General features: G+C 44.2%; 1 protein-coding gene across 1 annotated transcript in view; it reads left to right on the plus strand.

Moving 5' to 3' along the window:
* Positions 1–21,471, plus strand: part of POLR1A (RNA polymerase I subunit A) — a 75,712-nt gene that overhangs the window by 29,904 nt on the left and 24,337 nt on the right. Inside the window, exons 13-16 of the mRNA XM_029232224.1 lie at positions 1,882–2,136; positions 6,759–6,950; positions 18,781–18,930; positions 19,974–20,157. Of these exons, the coding sequence (XP_029088057.1) occupies positions 1,882–2,136; positions 6,759–6,950; positions 18,781–18,930; positions 19,974–20,157 (781 nt within the window). The remainder of the gene's footprint in view (positions 1–1,881; positions 2,137–6,758; positions 6,951–18,780; positions 18,931–19,973; positions 20,158–21,471) is intronic.

Here is a 21,471-nt window from a genome sequence, read left to right on the forward strand (position 1 = left end):
CCCGACCAGGGCTTGAACCCAGACCCCTGCAGTGAGAGCGTGGAGTCCTAACCACTGGACCGCCAGGGAATTCCAATGCATTTGTGTTTTTTTTTGTTTTTTGGGGGTTTTTTTGCGGTATGCGGGCCTCTCACTGTTGTGGCCTCTCCGGTTGCGGAGCACAGGCTCCGGACACGCAGGCTCAGCGGCCATGGCTCACGGGCCCAGCCGCTCTGTGGCATGTGGGATCTTCCCAGACCGGGGCACGAACCCGTGTCTCCTGCATCGGCAGGCGGACTCTCAGCCACTGTGCCACCAGGGAACCCTGCATTAGTTTTTTAAAGTGGCGTCTCTGTTCATCATTTGGGAAGCCCAGTAATTAATATAGCGTAAGATTAAGGGCCTTATACTAAAGTCAGCTTTGTGGGAGGAGGTGTTCTGTCAGGAGGATGTGACCAGTGGCATATTGATATTGGTAAGGAACAAAAAAGCGTGAGCGTTGGTTGTCTTTAAGGAGTAAAGTTACTTGTGGTTTTCATTCTCTTCTTTAAGTTTGTCTGTATTTTCTGTGCTTTCCCCCACAGTAAGCATCACTTGTGCAGTTTTTCTTGGTTTCTTTAGAAATAGTTGAAGATCTTTTAAAGAAATTTCATAGAAGTAGTACACGCTCGTTGTAACACGAACATCACTAAGACGTATAAAGGTAAAGGTGATGATCTGTGCCTTACCCTTCCTCCCGTGTGTCCCTGCCTCAAGGAGAGCATAGAAACAGCTCACTGAGGATCTAAGTGCCCTTTTCCCTCGTGTATATAAACCCGTAGAGTTGGGTTGGGTTTTATTTATTTATTTTTTGGCTGTGCTGCGTGGCATGTGGGATCTTAGTTCGCTAAGAACCCACGCACCCTGCACTGAAAGCCTGGAGTCTTTTAACCACTGGACTGCCAGGGGAGGCCCCTGGGTTGGGTTTTAAATTGCCTCCTCCTATCACCTTAGATGGCACCTGGATTGTTTTTCTTTTACTGGAATACATTATTGCTATCGCTTTAGGACTATTATAGGGTTAAGCCATCCTTTTTCATCATTACATGATACTCCATAGTACATACCATGATTTAGCCACCAATGCCCATTCTGTGGGGCAGCCAGGTTTTTCCCAGTTCTTGCCACTGTTAACACTGCTGCATAAACACACACATTCTTAGAACCTTGCGTTGACAAAAGGATATAAGTTTTAAATGTTTTAAAATCTATTGTGAAATTGCTTTCCCAGAAGACCATGCAATTTAAACTTATTATTAATTTTTAAGTGCAATAAAACATTTGCAGAGAGCATTGAACTGGGAATCAGGAACCCTGTGTTTCAGTCCTGGCTCTGCTGGATGAGGTTGGGCAAGTATTTCTAAAACGTGGAATTCACATTTCGAATAACGTACTCAGATGTGGCCCTGGCGGGGATTCTAGAGGTCTGCCAGATCCTTCTAGATCTGGCAGACCAGGAGTTTTATGGTTATATGTAGATATGCTGTCTTCAGATGTGTCTCTTTCTTTCTTCAGATTAATTCGCAGAGGAATTCAAACTCCGGAAAGGTTATGCATCTCTGAAGAAGACAGAGATTACTGGACAGGAGCCTGTAGCCTCATTGGCATATGCCTCTGTGCCCAGAGCCAGGACAGGACTCTGCTGGGCTAGCAGCTGTTTCTCAGAGTACCAGAGGGGCTTAGTAGCTATTTCTCAAAGATTTCTAGGGTTTCAATCCAGACTAAAAGTTCTCCTTTTATTTAGTTGAGTAAAACCTGAGACAGACAGAAGGCACACTCAGCCCAGGCCGAGGTGAGCCCTTGGAATAGTAGCGATGTTGCCGAAGTCGCTGCTGCTCACCCTGTTCTCTCCTGTGCCCCCAGGTATGCCGGCACGTGAAGAATGGGGACATTCTCCTCCTGAACCGACAGCCCACCCTGCACAGGCCCTCCATCCAGGCGCATCGCGCCCGCATCCTGCCCGAGGAGAAAGTCCTGCGGCTCCACTATGCCAACTGCAAGGCCTACAACGCCGACTTTGATGGAGACGAGATGAACGCCCACTTCCCTCAGAGTGAACTGGGCCGGGCCGAGGCCTACGTCCTGGCCTGCACGGATCAGCAGTACCTTGTTCCCAAGGTAGGTCTGACCTTGAGGCGGTTCCATGGTCATCGCCAGCACAACTTGGCAGTCCAGGTCCGGGCCCTTGCCAGCTCCTGGAGTCAGTGGGTGGCTCTAGGGCAGGGGCATGTGGAACAGAAGGTCTTGGCTTCTTCCGGGTGGGATCTTCAGCTCTCTAGTGGCTAGAGGCAGGGAAAGGCTTCTCTCTTGCTGCCCCTTAAAGGTGGCAGGAAAGAAGTTGTAACAGTCATCCCAGAACGCTGAGGCTAGTAGCTGCATAATAGGTCTTGTCTTCCAGTTTGTTTGGATTCTACAACTCATTAGCCTCTGGCAAGCATTAGCATCCCAGCTGTGAGGGTCCCCGAGGTCCACAGATGACTCTGATCCTTTGAGTCTGGACAAGCAGGAGTTTTAAGAGACAACGTAACCCCAAGGGTCCAGATGAAATTCCCCTCCAGCCCATGAGGAATCTCCTCTGTGAATCCCTTCCTTTATGAGCCGTTTGCGTCACAGTGATTCACAATGATACATCGTTCATTTGGGCCGCAGTGTGGAGTAGTAATAATGATAAAGAACTATGGCTACCGTTTGCCAAACACTTTGTCAGCGTCAGACACTACAAAGCACGTTGGAGGCCTCTCCTTTCTTCCTCCCCACACTCCTTGGGGTAGGTACTACTAACGTCCACATTTACACATGAAGAAACGGTGTAGGGAATTCCCTGTCGGTCCAGTGGTTAAGACTCCTTGCTTGCATCGCAACAGGCGCAGCTTGCATCCCTGGTCGGGGAACTAAGATCCCACATGCAGCGCGGCGCAGCAAAAAAAAAAAAAAAAAATGGTGTAACTTACCGAAGGGCACAGAGCTGAGGAGGAGGAAGGGCCAGGAACTCCCAGATCCTTGTGGCTTGTTCTTCTCCGCTGTGCGGGTCCTGCTGCCCTTCCAACAGAAGAGAGGGAGACCTCTGCACCCAGGAAGCACCAGAGGCTGCTCGGAGATGTCCCTCATCGATTAGTAACCTCTCCTCCTGGGAACTTCTCTTCCCCCGTCAAGTCCCACCCGGGGAATCAGGCAGGTGGCCAGGGTCCGAGCGTCCCAGCCTTGTTGCCTACCAGACACACGACTGTGGCTTCATCCTGGACTCAGTTATTTGAATATAACTCTCTTTCCCTTCTCCACCCACCTTAGCTGGCTGTTGACGAGTGAAGGGGCTGACAATAGGCAGGAGGGGTTTAGGGGCCCACTCAGGTCCCCCAGAAATTAGAAGAAATAATTTGATTAATTTTTACTAATGATTTTACTAATAATTAGAAGAAAAAGAAGAAATAATTAGAAGGAAATAATTTGATTAACTTGAAAATTGGCTTTTTGTCTTTTTAGGTAAGTCATATCCGTGGTAGCTATGACGGTGGTGGCTTTGCCACCGTCTGCTGAGCGCTCCCTGTGCCTCAGGCACTGCTCTGAGCAGTTGGCAAACATTCTCACTTAGTCCTCACGACAGCCTTAGGCGGTGGGTGCAATTTTCAGATGAGGAAACACCGGTGAGTGACTTGCCAGCCAGTGACGAAGCTGGGACTTGAACCCAGCACCGCTGACCCCCCAAGCCTGTGTGCTCAGCCTCGTGTGTGATTAGCCCCGCTGACAGGCAAGGCTGGGCCTGGCTGAGGGCACGTGGCAGTGAGTGGCTCCCAGGACTGAACCGGCCGTCTGGCTCTCTAAAGGGAGTGTCACATTTCACCACAGGGGATACTACCAGCGAGCAGCAGATGGTTCATTTTTTGCCGGCAGAGTGACCTCTGGACTTCAGCCGCATGGGGAGTCGGGGTGCTCCGAAGTTCTCAGGCCAATGAATTTGAATGTGCTATACTTGATTTTGATTGGATAAGGTAGAACAGGCGACCTCATTGCTTACGGCATGTCCTGCGCAGGGCTGGGCTATGTAAAATCCAGATGTGCCTCATCACATGCTCACCTGCCTACGAGGTTTAGGTCAGGAGACAGGGAGAACACAGGTCAATAAGCTTACATCAGTAAACTAAATTCTTAAAGAGTAAAAACAAAAAACGACACTTCTAGGGGATGACCTGAGGGTTCACTTTACTTTCAGACAATTTTTTTTTTTTTGGCCATTCTGTGCGGTTTGTTGGGATCTTAGTTCCCCAACCAGGGTTTGAACCCGCGTCCTCAGCAGTGAAAATGCAGAGTCCTAACCACTGGACCGCCAGGGAATTCCCTCAGACAATTTCTTTTGTCAGAGGTAGAGAGCTTTCAATTCTTGATAAATTTTGTTTAGTCCTCAGTGTGAATGCCGAGGTGGAATCGTTATTTTTTTGCTAATGGTTATAAAAATGAAACACGTACTTTGTTGGCAAAGTCCTAAAAGGACAAGAGCCGGTTTTCCTAAGCCATTTTTGGGTAATTTTTCTTGGCGTGTCTTTATTTCCCTTTGCTTCTGTTTCCCTTTGTTCATTATTCTGTTTCTTCTCTATTTCTAGGTTCTCTTCCTTGACTAACCATAGTACCCGATTTAAGTTCATTTTATTGTTGGTTATATGTGTTTAACAGGGTTGGAGGTTGTCTTCTTACTTAAAATAGGAGAGGAATGGAACTTTAGCTGTTTCTTTTCCAAGAAAACAGTTACACTTTTCATTTACATGTTTCTCTGTGGATTCTTTTTTTTTCTTCTGTTTGTTGTATCTATTGAGGGCCAATGCTTCATGAAGTTTTTTTAACAAGGCTTGAGACATAGTTTCCAGACTTTGACTTAGCTACGAAATTCAAGTCACAGAATACCCCAATTCTCAAAGCATCCTGACCAAAGACATCAATTGTAATGTCATTTTGCTGTGATATTAGGTGGAATAGGATAGCTGACAATTACCTGGGTTTTTGATTCAGAGATGGTCTTTCTGATCCTAAGCAGGTTTAGGAAATTCAGAATTATAAGTAGACCCTTAGTAAATTGCTTTAATCAGTATTCCTCCCTAGAATTCATGATTATTGCATTGAAAGCAATTTAGCCATTAAGGTAATTTTTTAGTCATGAAAAAGTCTGGATGGAGAGAGAAGGCACTGACTAGATCCCATAACTTATAATTATGTTCTTTAAAGGAAAAAAGCAAAAGGGAAAATCTATATCTGCCCCCAAAGACTGTGGGATGAGTCAAATGCCTAATACTGTTTTGGGTTTTTCCTCTAAACAAACTAAGACCTTGTCTTTGGAACAAGACACAGAGTGTAATTTTTTATTCATGTTCATAACTCAGAGCCTTCGTAAGAAGGGCCGCGTGCCCCATCTGATCTTGCCTTCCGTCTGCACCACCTATTCAGCTCATCTGTAATAATTATCTTTGAGTTTACGTAAAGCCCGTTGCCACAGTATTGAGACTGTTTAACAAGCATCCTTTTTATCCTTTGAATTAGTGCATGTGGTTAAATTCTTGGCGCTTCTCCATGGCTGCATTTGTGAGTTCCTTAGTTATGAAACATGGACATAATATTGGACAGTATTTAACAAATAAGCAAATGATAACAATCTGTAGATCCGAGGCACAGATATTTCTCAAGTTCCCATAAACATTGAAAAGGTTGCAAAAACTGCTTCTTAGAGAATGTCAGTGGGCGCAGCTATTTTTACTTTAGTGTGCCTTATGTTCCCATGAATGCAGACCTGCAGATAGGGTGCAGGAGACTGGGGATCAGAAAGGCTGTGGAAAGATGAATGTACCCACCCAACCGGGGCTTTTATAAAGGCCCTTGTTTTGACATCTGGTAAATAACAGCCTACCATGAATATGTGCTGCATTATGAAGAGACGCTGACAGCAGGCATTCTTTCCTTCTGCAGTCACACACGTCAAAGCCCTCCACAACCCTCTTGAGGAACCTCTGCCCAAACCCCACCCTCCCTGCGCTGGCCCACTCCAAGTCACTCCTCAGGCCAAGCTGCAATACTGCCCCTCAGAGAGACCATTCCTGGCCAACCTCCTCACCCCAAATCTATGTGATGATCCATCCTGTTATTTTCCTCCCGTATTTAAAACTCTTTGTGATAATGTATCTGTCCAGTCATTTGTTTACTGTCTAGCTCTTTCTCATCATGAAGGATCGTGTCTGCTTGGGCCACTGGAGTAGATGAAAGGTCTAACCCAGTGCCTAGGCATACAGTAGGCTCTCAATAAATATTTGTTGAATGGATGACTGATTTAGAGGAGAACCAGGCCAGAAATGTGTGAAAAATACCAAAGCGTAAAACCAAAATATAAAAACAAGGACACAGCTAACAGCAGCCAGACCAAATTTATGCATAAGTGCCAGAAATATGCTGGAGTAACTAGAAACAGATAGGATTATGGAGAGAAGGCTAGGGGGGCTGGATGAATTTGCAGCAGTTTTGATACAGAACAGTGGGCAAAAGGCAAAGGTGGGAGCTGGTCAGGAAGCCCTGGTCACGTGCTCTGGTAGGCAGTTTGCTCTCAAGATGGGAAGCCCAAGCACCGGCCTGGCGCGGCTCAGAGACAGGACAGTACGGGGATGTGGAGCAGGGCTGTTGCTAGCGGGCAGCTCCCAAGCACAGGATTAGGAATTAGAATGCGACTTCAGTTTTTGCTTTGTTCTCCTCTTATCTGTTTTGGTTTGTAGGATGGCCAGCCATTGGCAGGGCTGATCCAAGATCACATGGTTTCGGGTGCAAACATGACCATTCGAGGCTGCTTTTTCAGCCGGGAGCAGTATATGGAGCTGGTATACCGAGGACTCACAGACAGAGTGGGACGTGTGAAGCTCTTTCCTCCTGCCATCCTGAAGCCCTGTCCGCTGTGGACAGGAAAGCAGGTAATTGGGGGAAAACAAATGGTGGCTATAAAACAAGGAAACAGGCCACTCAGTAAAGAGGTTTTGGTTCCCAGGAGAGCCCAGGCCAGAAACAGAAATGGCAAATCAAACAATAGTCTGAGTCTCTCTTTGATGGGGTTTTTGGGTGTAGATGGTTTCAAGGGAGTGTCTGCTAAGCGTAAGCTGCATAGTTTCTGTCCTTCGCTCATAACTTAAACTCCGTGTCCTCAGAATCCAGATATGGTGGTAATAGGCAGTGGTGCTGATGGTAGCAGTAGTTAAGGTTTGTTGGGAGTGCTTCAAATATGTTATCTTAACCCTCACAACCGACCTGCGGTGCAGAAGCCATCATTATCACCATTTAGCAGACGAGGAGAATGAAGTTTGGAGAAGCTGTTACATGCCCAAGTCCATAGGAGCCAGAGTTGGGATTCAAACCCAGGACTTTCTAACACCCAGACCATCATACTGTACTTAATCAGTGATGTGACCTTGGCTCTGTCAGCCTCAGCTCTTCATTTATAAAACAAAAGGGTTCAGGTTGGTGAGCCCTGAGGTCTCTCCCAGCTCTGCAGTTCTTTAAATCTGTGGACCTGGGACTTGACTGCTTTTCAGTTACTGAGCCAACTTGTATTCCTGAGATAAACCTTACTTGGTTAGGAGGTAGTACTTGCTAAACTTTTGTGTAGAATTTTTTGCCTCTGTGTACATGAGGGATTTTGATAGGTGGTTTTCTTGTCATATGTTTGCCTGGTTTTGGTATCAGGGTAGCATTGGCTTCATAGGATGAGTTGGGAAGTATTTACTCTTCTTCCGTTTTCTGTAAGAGTTTGTATAGTATTTTTTTTTTTAATAAATTTATTTTTGCCTGCGTTGGGTCTTCACTGCTGCGCACGGGCTTTCTCTAGTTGCGGCGATCGAGGGCTACTCTTCGTTGCGGTGCACGGGCTTCTCATTGCAGTGGCTTCTCTTGCTACGGAGCACAGGCTCTAGGCACGCGGGCTTCGGTAGTTGTGGCACGTAGGCTCAGTAGTTGTGGCTCACGGGCTCTAGAGTGCAGGCTCAGTAGTTGTGGCTTGCGGGCTTAGTTGCTTCACGGCACGTGGGACCTTCCCGGACCAGGACTCGAACCCGTGTACCCTACATTGGCAGGCGGATTCTTAACCACGGCGCCACCAGGGAAGTCCCCAGAGTTTGTGTAGTATTGATATTATTTTTTCGTTAAATGTTTGGTGGAATTCACCAGTGGAGCCATCTGGACCTGGAGTTTTCTCTTTAGGAAGGTTTGTTTAACTAAAATTTCTATTTCTCTAATACATATAGGGCTAAATAGATAACCTAAATAGGTTATCTCTTTCTTCTTAGAGGAACTTTACTGCTTTGTTTTTTCAAGGAATTTCATCTAAGTTATTGAATTTATAGATGTAAAGTTATTCATCATATTCCTTTAGTTTCCTTTTCTATTTGTAGAATCTGAAGGTGGGTCCCCTGTCTCATTTCTGTTAGTGGTAATTTGTGTCTTCTCTCTTTTTCCTGCTCAGTTTGCTTAGAGGTCTGTCAGTTTTATTGTTCACAGAGAACCAGCTATTATTGACTTTCTCTATTTTTCTGTTTTCTGTTTCATTGATTTCACTTTGATCTTTATTTCCTTTCTTCTGTTTACTTTGGGTTTGATTTGCTTTTCTTTTTTAGTTACTTAAGGTTGAAACAGAAGTCACTGATTTGAAACTTTTTTCCTTTTTTTAATACTGGCATTTTATATATAAAATTTCCCCTAAGCATGTTGTATTTTCATTTCCATTCACTTCGGAATACTTGCTAATTTCTCTTTTTTTGACCCCTGAGTTATTTAGAAGTATATGATTTCGTTTCCAAATATTTAGGGGTTTTCCAGATGTCTGTATTACTGATTGCAAATTTAATTCCACTGTGGCCAGAGAACATACCTTGGATAACTTGAATCCTTTTCAATTTATTGAGATTTGTTTTATGTCTTCAAATACAGTCTGTCTTGGTAAATGATCTGTGTGTCCTTAAAAATAATATGTATTCCGCTGTTGTTGGGTGGCATGCTCTGTAAATGTCAGCCAGGTTCAGGTGATAGATAGTTCAAGTGTACTATATCCTTGCTGATCCCTGTCCATTTCCTAAGGTCACTGTATTGAAAACCTTTGTTTTATATTCACGTTTCATGTTCATGTCTGCTTTTGTTGTTATTATTTTTGTTTCTAGTGGATGTGAAATCAGGTCACCATTGTTCTATCCTGGCCAGAAACAGAAGTTGATTTAACAGAATAGATGGGGAATTTTGCAGTTAAGTTTAGTTCAGGGATTGGTGAGCTTTTTCTGTAAAATCCAGAGAGAAAATATTTTAGGCTTTGTTGGTCATCCAGTCTCTGAGTTACAACTACTCAGCTCTGCCATTGTCACGTGAAAGCAGACATAGACAAGGCTTAAATGAATGAGCCTGGCTGCGATTCAATTTAACTTTATTTACAAAAATAAAGTGGTGGGCCAGATTTGGCCTATAGGCTGTAGTTTGCTAGCCCCCAGTTCAGCTGGTTATGTGTATTTGTCCACTTATATTCTTTTTATTATTTCTTTTTTATGTGTCTTTATTTTGTAAGTCATCTCAAGTTATCTTGGACATAAAGAGATTTTAATTCTTAAGTAAGTGTCCAGAATTTATTAGGATTTTGTTTAAACATAAGCAGTGAGTTCAAAATAGAACCAAACAGTTGACAAAGACTGTATATCTAGAGCTACGAATATGTTCATTCCCTTCAGTCTGAGAATCCAGCCTAAGGAAATCATCTGAAGTATAGTAAAAGATAACTTGAAAAAAGCAGTCCATGACATTGTGGTTTATAGTGGTAGAAATTAGAAAAACCTAGATACCCAGCACTGGGGCTAAGTAAATTGTGGGACATCCATTTGTTAAGATATTATGTAGTTGTTTAAAATAGTGGTTTTAAAAAGTTATGTAACCGTCTGGAAAATTCTCTGACATAATGTTGAAAGAAGAAATAGACTACACAATTCTATGTGTAATCACAGTTGGAACGTGTTAAAAATGTATATGAGCAAAAACTTTGACATGAAAAAGATCAAAGTGATAGAGTAATTTGGTTTGTGTTAGGAATAATTTCTTTTTCACTGTTTAACATTCCTGGCCTATGCTTATTTTATAATGAAATCGAATTGGAAAATAGGCCCAGGTTTTATTTCTGTTGCAGTTGAGATTTTTCAGTGTTTTTTGAGAGGTTGGTACAGGCTGTTATTTCTTTGCAAATAGATGAAAAGGGGAAGAGTGACTGCACTGCGCAAGAATTTGTTAGTGACTCAGTCTGATTCTACAGAGAAAAGCCATGTTTTGAATCAGGAGTTAAGGAACTTAGCTTGGGAAATTTATTTGTACTACACTAGAAAATTAAGTGTTAGGCTATTTCTCCAGGGCATTTTATACAGGCTCTCGAGTGGTTTTCTTTCCACCTAAGAATCGGAGGTCTCTCACCATTTGTTGAAAATGAGAGAGCATGTAAAGGAAGATTTGCCCGTCACTGCAGATCTCGAGCATATATATATAGCTCAATGAGTGTTCACAAAGTGAATACATAAGTCGTCACCTAGATCAGAAAGTAGAATATCACCAACACCCCCAGAAGACCCTTCCAGGCCCCTCTCAATTTCTGCCCCTCCCCAAAGGTAGCCACTCACCTGACTTCTAACACTATAGGTAAGTTTTGTCTTTTCTTGAACTTTACAAAAATGGGATCATAGAGTAAATCATATCTTTGTGTGAGTCACTCAATGTCATCACATATGGTGATAGTTTATTCACTTTTGTTGACGTGTGGTATTATATTATATTATAGACAACTTGGGTTGTCTTCGATCATCTTCATTTGGCTATTACAAATAGGGCTACTATGACATTCTTGTACATGCCTTTTGCTGAGAATATATATGCATTCTGATGACTAAATGCCAAGGAATCAAATTGCTGAGTCATAAGATCTACCTTCAACTTTAATAAATAGTTTAATAAACAGGTTTCCAAAGTGCTTGTAGCAATTTACACCTCTACCAGCAGGGCATGAGAGCTCCAGTTAGTCCTTATTCTCAGCAGAACTTCATATTATTGTCCCATTTCGTTTGGGTGTCTTTTATTTTTTGTTTTTTCCCCCATCTGTGTAAGTTTGGCCATTGAAATGGGTGTGTAGTGGTGTCTTATTGTGGTTTTAATTTACATTTCCTTAATGACAAGTGAGGTTGAGCACCTCTTCATATGCTCATGGCCACTGGGATCTCATCTTTTGTGAAGTGCCTGTTCAAGTCTTTTGCCTTTTTTTTAGTCTATGCCATTCTCTTATTACTAGGTAAGAGTTTTAGAAATATGTTCTAGTGTAAGTCCATTGCCAGATATGTGTATTACAAACACCTTCTGCTTGATGGCTGGCCTTTTTGCCCTTTCACTTAATGCTGTTTTCTAATGATCAGAAGTTCTTTGTGTAATATAATTCACCAGGCTTTGCCTTTTATGGCTAGTCCTGTATAAAAACTACTTGGCTGCCCCAAGGTCATTAAGGTATTTCCTTGTATCATTGGTAAGCAGCTTTATTGTTTGCCCATTCATGCTTAGGTCTACTGTCTGCCTGGAGTTGAATTTTGTGGATGTTGTTGATGTGAGGAAGGGGTCAGGATTCATTTCCTTCCCATAGGACTATCCAGGTGATACAACATCGTTGATGAAAAGACCATTGTTTTTCCTCTGCTCTTTAGTTATCTCCTGTGTTGTAAATCAACTAATTGTATATGTGTAGGTCTACTCCTGGACTCACTTCAGTTCCATCGATTAGTTTGATCCCATTGCACCAATACCACACTGTCTTAATTATTGTAGCTTTATAGTAAGTTTTGATTTTCAATAGTAAAAGTTTCCAGCTTTGTTCTTCTTCATGACTATCTTGAATATTCTTGGCCCTGTGAACTTCCATATAAATTTCAAAGTCATATTGTATATTTCTGCAAAAAAGTACCTGCCAGGAGTTCTTTTGAGATTACATTCCAGTGTTGAATCTTCCAAATTATGAACACAGTATGTCTTTCAGTGACAAAAGTCTTGTTCATCTTTCATTAGATTCATTCCTAGGTTTTGCTATTATAGATGACATTATGGGTTTTTTGTTTTTTTTGGGTTTTTTTGCGGTACGCGGGCCTCTTACTGTTGTGGCCTCTCCCGTTGCGAAGCACAGGCTCTGGCCGCGCAGGCTCAGTGGCCATGGGCCTAGGCCGCTCCGCGGCATGCGGGATCTTCCCAGACCGGGGCACGAACCCGTGTTCCCTGCATCGGCAGGTGGACTCTCAACCACTACGCCACCAGGGAAGCCCAATATTATGTTTTAAATTTCCTAATTGTTTATGGTTGGTATATAGAAATACAATTAATTTTTGTATATTGTCCTTGATTCAGCAACCTTGCTGATTTCATTTATTAGATCTCTGCCCTTTAAATTCTTTTTAACTATAGAAGTAACGTAAGTTTTTCGTTAAATAAAGAGACAGTAGGGCTTCCTTGGTGGCACAGTGGTTAAGAATCCACCTGCCAATGCAGGGGACATGGCTTCGAGCCCTGGTCCGGGAAGATCCCACACGCCGCGGAGCAGCTAAGCCCGTTTGCCACAACTACTGAGCCTGTGCTCTAGAGCCGGCGAGCCACAGCTACTGAAGCCCACGTGCTCCGCAACAAGAGAAGCCACTGCAATGAGAAGCCCGCACACACAACAAAGGGTAGCCCCTGCTCTCCACAATCAGAGAAAGCCTGCGGCAGCAACGAAGACCCAATGCAACCAAAAATAATAAATAAATAAAATAAATAAATTTATAAAAATAAATAAAGAGACAGTAATATGAAAGGAAAAAGGAAAAATTTCCTCTCTGTCCAATCCCATTCTTCATGTATGTGCATACTCTCATAGAAAAGAAATAAAAATGGAATCATATTATACCTACTCAGGAGAACCATGAACCATGATTAAATTTGACATTCAATTTTGAGCTTGTATTTAAGACCACTTCTTTATCCATGATATTCTGGTGCCTGAGGCATGCACTTACCTCATCCTCAGGCACGTCGACCTCAATTTTAACTGGTCTGTAAGAGAGCTTACTTTAATTGAGCCACCAGGTCCTCCAAAGGGAATCTCATTATTTCAGGCAGTTTGTATTTTTAATTTGAACCACCCTAACACACTCCAAATATAGCATGAAGTTTATTTAACTGTTTTCATGTGCTAGGTTGACAGAACCTTTCTTGTAATTGCTTTGTGACATATTTAGTTCACTTAATGCTGTATCATGGGGTTCATTCTGTGTCTGTACGTGTAGATTGACTTCATTCTTCTTAACCCATTCTGTGTTGTACCCAATAATATGGGTATATATAATTGATTTAACTGTCTCTCTATTGGCAGACATTTAATGAGTGTCCAGTTTTTTTGTTGTGGTGGTTTTTTTGTTTTGTTTTGGTTTTGGCCACGCTGAGTGGCTTGTGGGATCTTAGTTCCCTGACCAGGGATCGAATCCAGGGCCCTGGCAGTGAGAGCGCTGAGTCCTAACCTCTGGACCGCCAGGGAATTTCCTGTTGGCAGACATGTAGATTGTTACCTGGTTTTTTACTATTCTGAACAGTGCTGTGGTGGACACCCACTTATATCTATACTAGTGTACTTTTCGTTGGTATATATTTTAAATGAATTCCTAGAATTGTGATTGTTGGCTTAAAGGGTATACACATTTCAAAACATTTTTTAAAAAGAAGTCCATTTAATTTTTAGAACATTTTTTAAAGTTCAATACAGGCTTCATATAAATAATTTAAATAATAAATAATTATAATTCTTGTAGATTTTGCCTCCCCTCACAGTTTAAAAGAATGTTGCAGGTATGATCTTTCCTCCCTAGCATAGTTTATGACCAGAAAGTAAATTATGCACTTCTAGAATATTAGTGTAGGTAAGGACCTCAAATCATCTTGTCTGGAGTCCTTGTTTTTTTTATTGAAATGTAATTCATACTTACCAGAAAAGTTACCATTTTTGGTAAGTATATAATTCAGTGATTTTTTTTTTCGGTGTACTCTTTATGTTGTACAATCATCACCACTAATTCCAGAACAATTCCATAACCCCCAAAAGAAACTCAGTACCTATTGGCAGTCAGCCCTGATTCCTCCTTCCCCCATTCCCTGGCAGTCACTTTCTGTCTCTGTTGATTTGCCTGTTTTGGACATTTCATATACATGGTATCATACAAGTTAGGTATGCTTTTGTGGCTTGTTACTTTTACTTAACATAATGTCTTCAAGATTCAGCCATGTCGTAGCATGAACAGTACCTCATTCCTTTTCATGGCTGAATAATATTCCATTTTATGGTTATACCACATTTTGTTTATTCATTTGTCAGTTGATAAATGGAATATTTGGCTCGTTTCCACTTTTTGGCTGTTATAAATAAGGCTGCATTGAATATTCGTGCACCAGTTTTTATATGAATGTGTACTTTCAGTTCTCTTGAATATATAGCTATGAGTGAAATTTCTGGGTTATATGGTAATTCTATGTTTAACATTTTTGAGGAACTACCAAACGTTTTTCCAAAGCAGCTATACAATTTTACATTTCCACCAGCAATGTATGAGGGTTCCAGTTTCTCCACATCCACACTAGCACTTATTTGTGTTTCATTTTTTAAATGACCATCTTAGTGGGTGCAAAGTGGTGTTTCGTTGTGGTTTTCATTTACCTTTCCCTAATGATTAAAAATATTGAGCATCTTTTCATATGCTTACTGGCCATTTATAATATCTTCTTTGGAGACATGTCTATTCAAGCCCTCTGCCCATTTATTAATTGGGTTGTTCGTCTTTTTAATTGTTGAGTTCTAACAGTTCTTTATATATTGTGGCTCTTAGATCTGTATCACATATATGACACACAAATATTTTGTACCATTATATGGGTTGTTTTTTCACTTTCTTGATAGTGCCCTTTAACACACAAATATTAATTTTGATGAAGTCCTATTTATTGACTTTTTCTTTTGTTGTCACATCTGAGAAGCTGTTGCCTAATCCAAGGGTACACAGATTTACAGCTGTGTTTCCATCTAAGAGTTTTATGGTTTTAGCCCTTACATGTAGGTCTTTGATCCATTTTGAGTTAATTTTTCTATGTGGTGTGAGGTAGGGGTCCAGCTTCATTCTTTTGCCAGTAGATAACACAGTTGTCTCGGCACCATTTGTTGACAAAACTATTCTTTCTCCATTGAATATTCTTAGCACCCTTGTTAAAAATCAGTTAACCACAGGTGTTTGGGTTTATTTTTAGACTCTCATTTCTAGTCTGTTAATCAATATGTCTATTTTTATGCCAATATCATGTCCTAATTACTGTAGCTTTGATATAAGTTTTAAAATCTGGAAATGTGAGTCCTCCAGCTTTGTTCTTTTTCAAGATTGTTTTGGCTATTTGGGGTGCCTTGCATTTCCATATGAATTGTAGGGCCAGCTTGTCACTTGTGTAAAACTGGCAGTTGGAATTTTAACAGGGATTGCATTGAATCTGTAGATCAATTTGGGGAGTGTTGCCATCTTAACAATATGAAGTCTTCCAATCCATGATGTCTCTCCGTTCACTTAGATCTTCTTTAATTTCTTTAAATAGTATGTTATTGTTTTCCACTTACAAATTTTGGACTTCTTTGGTTAAATTTATTCCTGAGTATTTTATTCTTCGTGATGTTATTGTACATGGAATTGTTTTCCTAATTTCATTTTCAGATTGTTCATTGTTAATGTGTAGAAATATGGTTGATTTTTTAAAAAACACATTTATTTGTTTATTTATTTATGGCTGAGTTGGGTCTTTGTTGCTGCGCACGGGCTTCCTCTAGTTGCAGCGAGCAGGGGCTACTCTTCATTGCGGTGCGCGGGCTTCACATTGCAGTGGCTTCTCTTGTTGCAGAGCATGGGCTCTAGGCATGCAGGCTTCAGTAGTTGCGGCACGCAGGCTCAGTAGTTGTGGCTCGCGGGTTCTAGAGCGCAGGCTCAGTAGTTGTGGTACACGGGCTTAGTTGCTCTGCGGCATGTGGGATCTTCCCAGACCAGGGCTCGAAGCCACGTCCCCTGCATTGGCAGGCAGATTCTTAACCACTGCACCACCAGAGAAGCCCTACGGTTGATTTTTGAATGTTGATCTTAAATCCTTTAGCTTTGCTGAAGTCATTTAGTAGCTCTAATAATTTTTTGTGGATTCCTTCGGGTTCTCTCTACGTAAGTTTATGTCATCTGCAATTAGAGGTAGTTTTCAGTCTTACTCTCCAACCTGAAAGCAGCTTTATTCTTTCCATGCCTGATTGCCCTGGCTAGAACCTCTGTTGAATAGAGTGGCAAGAGCGCACATTCTTTTCTTGTTCCTGATCTTAGGCAGAAAGCGTCGTCTTTGCTCACCGAGAATGGTAGATGTAGGGTTTTCATTGATGCCTCCCCTTTATTAGGTTGATGATGTTCCTTCCTATTCCTAGTTTGTTGAGTGTTTTTTATCATGAAAGGGTATTGAGATTGTCAAACGCTTTTACTGCCCCCTTGATTTTACAAATGAGGTGGCAGGTCACATCTCCTTGTCCTTAGATGGTTGGATACATATGTTACCTTTCTCTCAGACTTTCCATCCTGACTGCGCCCAGCTGGCGCTCCCAACTGGGCATGTGACACTGTGGTTGAAGTGCATCTTGTGGTCAGCATCCCAGGGAAGTCACCCTCCTGCCTTTACTCCTCACCCCCTCTCCTGGCGGTGCCAGCCTTGTGAAGCACGGGGGCCATGACCTTCCTGGTCATTTTCTGAGGGATAACAAGGACTGTTGTCTGCTTTCTTTAACGATGCTGTTGCCAGCTGTCCCTGGTTCCCGGAGCACATGCATGAAAAGACAGCTGCTCCCGTAGCTGCCCCGACCCCATTGTGCACATATAGATACTTCTTTGTAGGGCACAGGCACACAAAGAGCCGTTGGTGCCAGCCGATGGCTCCCAGCCCCTCCTCAGCCCTGGGCCTGTCTGACCGGTCTGCCTGCCCCCAGCCTGCTGTGTCTTTGGGAATGCATGCTCTTGGCCTCTGTGGAGCTGACCCGTGGTCACCCCCAGGTACGGCTGCCCCCATGTGGCTTCTCTGTGGAGCAGCTGTTTGTGAAATCACCTCTCTTGGCCTCCTGCTGGCAGTCGTGTATTGAGTGGATGGCCATACTGATGGGCCCAACTGGGCAGGGGAAGGACTCCCCGGCCTTTCAGTAGCCATAATTAATCCCAGTCAAATAAATTTATTTCTGGTATTAGCTACGTAGAAGTGAATTGTGTGGGAGCCATTGGGTGGCCGAGCAGTCACATCACCAGCACGCCCTGTGATAGACCTCACACAGAGACAGCGTCCCATGTGCTCCCCACTCAGGACGCCTTAATAACTGCTTCCAAAGTGTCAATCCTTCTTGTCAGTGTCAGTTGGGAGGCTTATTCTTTGCAATATTTATTTAGCTTCAAAGTCCAGACCAGGAATATATTTGGAACAGGTGATCCTGCTAAAAGTTAAATCCGAGCACGCCGCTCCTTTGATCAAAACTTTCCAGTTACCTTTCCTTCTCACTGAAACGAAAAGCCTTCTGCCCAAAACGCATGATCTGACCTCTGCAGGGCTCCCTTCTCCTTCGTGGTAAGGCTTTCCCTGCCTGTCTTGTGTAAAATCCCAGGTACTCTCTCCCCCTGCTCTACTCTGGGTCCTCCTTCCCCTCTTTATTTTCCTCCAAACCGTGGATCGCCTCGGGATTGGAGGCTCCACTGAGGGCAGAGACTGTTTTATTCATGACTCCCCCAGCGCCTGGCTCAAAGTAAGCCCTCGATGTATAATTGCTGAATGAATGAACTGATCTCATCTCTGTGCTACACATGAGCAATGCTAAGGCTAAGAGAGCGTAACCCTTTGCCCCCCAGCCCACGACCAGTCAGTGATGGAGTGGACCCTGGGACACCCCGTTATCCCCAAAGCTCCACCGCAGCCTGCTTCTCAGTCACATACCTCGGGCCTCCTCTGTGAAGCTCTTCAGAGGGAAGACTCTGGATTCTTAGTCTGTATATCCTTTCCTCCTTGGTGCCCCCCAGAAAGTCAGCACTGTTCTGTGGGAGGACATTACTAACTGTATGTGATAATTGTCATCTCTTTTGATGTGGCCTGAAAATGAGAGAAGGATGCCTCTGACGGGTGTTCTTGGACCTTTGCCTCAGTCCTGGGGCTCACGTGTCAGAGCTGCCTTTCCCTGGCAGAGGGCGGTGTTACGAGCCCCGCCATCTCTCTCAACCCTGCTGTCTTTGTTTTCCCTTTTTTGTTTTTGTTTTTAACCACATACAAATTTAAATCTTTCTCTGCTGTGATCCCACAGCAGTTTATTTTCCTTTTCTTCCTTTGGTCTATTCAAGAACTTGATTTCACGTCTAGGGGATTCTTCACTCTAAGAAGAAGTGAAGTTCTTAGTGGTATGTGTTTGTTTCCCATCCTAAACTCCCTCCTAAGTCATGTAAGCAGAAAAGTAAAAACTGAGATCTTGTCCCACAGACAAGAAACTGTCCCTTTTTTGTTGGTGTTTTTTTGTTTGTTGTTTTCTGCTTCACCTGCAGCTCATCAGAATGGAGCTGTCTGCCTTTCAGGATGAAGAGGGACAGGGGGTCCTAAAAGGGAACGTCTCAGCTTTTCTTCCCTCCATCAGCTTTGTCTTCTTTTTCTTTCCAGGTTGTGTCCACGCTGCTCATCAACATAATCCCAGAGGATCACGTCCCACTGAACTTGTCAGGAAAGGCGAAGATTGGCGGGAAGGCCTGGGTGAAGGAGTCTCCTCGGCCCGTTCCCGGCTTTAACCCCGACTCCATGTGCGAGTCCCAGGTATGGCTGCCCAGCTGTATGGGTTGGAGACTTCCGGTCCTGGGTTTAGGCAGCTTGATTTGAAATCAAGACAGAGAAATGGAGACATGTGCACAGAAAGAGGAGTCGTGCCTGAAGGGAAGAAGTTGTACCCAAACTGTGTCGACTTCGGTTTTGGAAAGAGTAAGAGTTGACCATTAGCATTTGACTCTCAGTATAAAACTCATAACCAGCACGGAAAAGCTTCTCTGGCAGAAGGCCTCTGAACTTGACTCAGCAAAGCTTGGAAATGCAGACCCTGTGTTTTCCCCTGAGACCCCTGAGAGGCTGAAGATCACCACGCTGCTGTGAGGTTTCACGCCTCCCAGCTCTATGCTTAGGAACCAGGCCTTGGGGCAGCCCCAGGGCAGCCAAACCCGGGGGGCACGGTGCTGCTGCAGGAGAGCGACACACTAAAGATTGCCAAGGCCTCTGTGTGCTCTTGGTGGGGGAGTATCCCCAAGGCCCCAGCTCACAAGTGCTTTGTCACAGGGTCTAACACACATCGCATTTGGAACCCAAGCTGCCCCTCTTCTTTCCCTTCCTAGATTATATACTTAATGTGTGTGGCACCGTGCAGCTGGAAGTCCTTCCTTGAATTAGCTTCTAATGCTTGAACCCAACTTTATGGAAGTACAAATTCAGGCCTTAAATGATATCAAAAAGGTTGTGTTTTTCTTATTCCCAGGGTACAAGGAAGGGAGTACCTAGGCCAAGGTCACGGTTATGAAGTTTAGACGCTAGGTGTTCTTATTTCCAGTCACAAGGTTTTTGTCAAGGATCCTTGACTTTAAGTCAGTACGGATGGGTGGAGGGAGCACGGGGCATAAGAACACACTGAAATATCTCTGTGTGTGTGTGTGTGTGTGTGTGTGTGTGTGTGTGTGTGTGTGTGTAGTCTTCTTTGCATCAAGGGCTTGAGGCAGGTTACAATAAGGTTAACAAGACAGGAGATGGGGTGGGGTTGGGGGCCTCACACAGGAGGCGTTGCCTCCAACCCAGCGTTGGTGGCCGTCCCTCTGCAGGTGATCATCAGGGAAGGGGAGCTGCTCTGCGGGGTGCTGGACAAGGCGCATTACGGGAGCTCCGCCTATGGCCTGGTCCACTGCTGCTACGAGATCTACGGCGGGGAGACCAGCGGCAAGGTTCTCACCTGCCTGGCCCGCCTCTTCACCGCCTACCTGCAGCTCTACAGAGGCTTCACTTTGGGTGAGTGTGGGCAGGTGGCCCTGGGGCCCCCTCCCCTGGCCAGCACGCACACCAGCATGTCTCCCCGGCTCTCCTGGCAGCCTCCAGGGGAACAGCCGGGCTCCTTCGACAAAGGCATCCTCACTCAGCCACCAGCCACACTTCACAGCCTTGCTCCTTCTCAGTGCTTCCCCCGCCCCCCAACCCCATGTTTCTTCACGTAGCACAGAATGACACCCCCCTGCACCCTCATCTCCATTTCCATTCTGTCCCTTTCTCCACCCCACCCTTTCTGGTTTTCGGTCCCTGAGACCGATGTTTTCACACTCACACTCACCTCCATTCTCTCTTGCAAGTGCCCTCCCAGAATCCTCCAGTGCAGAATCCTCCACACTCCATCTAGGGCCCTCCCTGTTGTCAGAGCTGCCTACACCTCCCGATGCAGCAGGTGAGGTTGGAAACACCATGTTGGGGCAGACCTGTCAGGTGATCCTAAGACAGGAAGAGGAACTCTCTGGTTTCCTCCCTGGAAATGAGAGCCCGCTGTTCAGGAAGTTGGCTTTGTAAAGAAAACACGTGTGCAGATGCCTTCTGTGCCCCGAGCTCATTCAGGGCAGCGTGTCTCCAGGTGCGCAGAGCGGAGTCCGAGCCCTCCGGCAGTTTCCTGTGAGGAGTGGGTGACGGCTGCGTGCTGAACGGGAGCCCCAGTGAGCGTGGGAATCGTCCAGCTGACAAGACCAGCAGCGGTGGGACTGAGACCCCGTGTCCGTGTAGACGTGGGCCCGGTGGGCCTGCCTCAGCTGGAGTTGGCTCGTCGGCCTGCAGCGGGGCCTGTGTAATTGTATAATTTATATTAATTGTGGACAAGTCAAAATAATGTAGTACAGGTGTGAAAATAATTTAAAATCACCCAGCATTCAGCTGCCAGGGGTAACCACCAATGTCGATTTGATGTGTGTCTTTCTAGACTTGCCAAGTGCAGACACATTCAGAAAAAAGGGGATCCTACACGACCTAGTGTTTTGTAATCTGCCCCCCTCCCTCCAGTTGCAGACGTGTTTTATAAATGTCCTCTTGGGTGAGCAAATATAAACTGACATCCTCAGGTCTGTGGCTACAGACTCTTCTACTTGTGTAGATGTACCGTAGCTTATTTAACCAGTTCCTGTTATGAGACATTTAAGCTCTTTCCTGGTTGTCACGATATTGCTGGGATGAACACCCTTGAGCAAATATCTTTCAAAGCGAAAAGTAGAGGAAGATCCCACACCCAGACAGTGATGAGGATCAAACCTAACAAGCAGCTCTGCTCAGCACACGGTACGAGGAGAAACT

Source organism: Monodon monoceros, unplaced genomic scaffold (genome assembly GCF_005190385.1).
Source record: "Monodon monoceros isolate NGI ecotype Baffin Bay Population unplaced genomic scaffold, NGI_Narwhal_1 Super_Scaffold_19, whole genome shotgun sequence".
NCBI classification, from domain to species: domain Eukaryota; kingdom Metazoa; phylum Chordata; class Mammalia; order Artiodactyla; family Monodontidae; genus Monodon; species Monodon monoceros.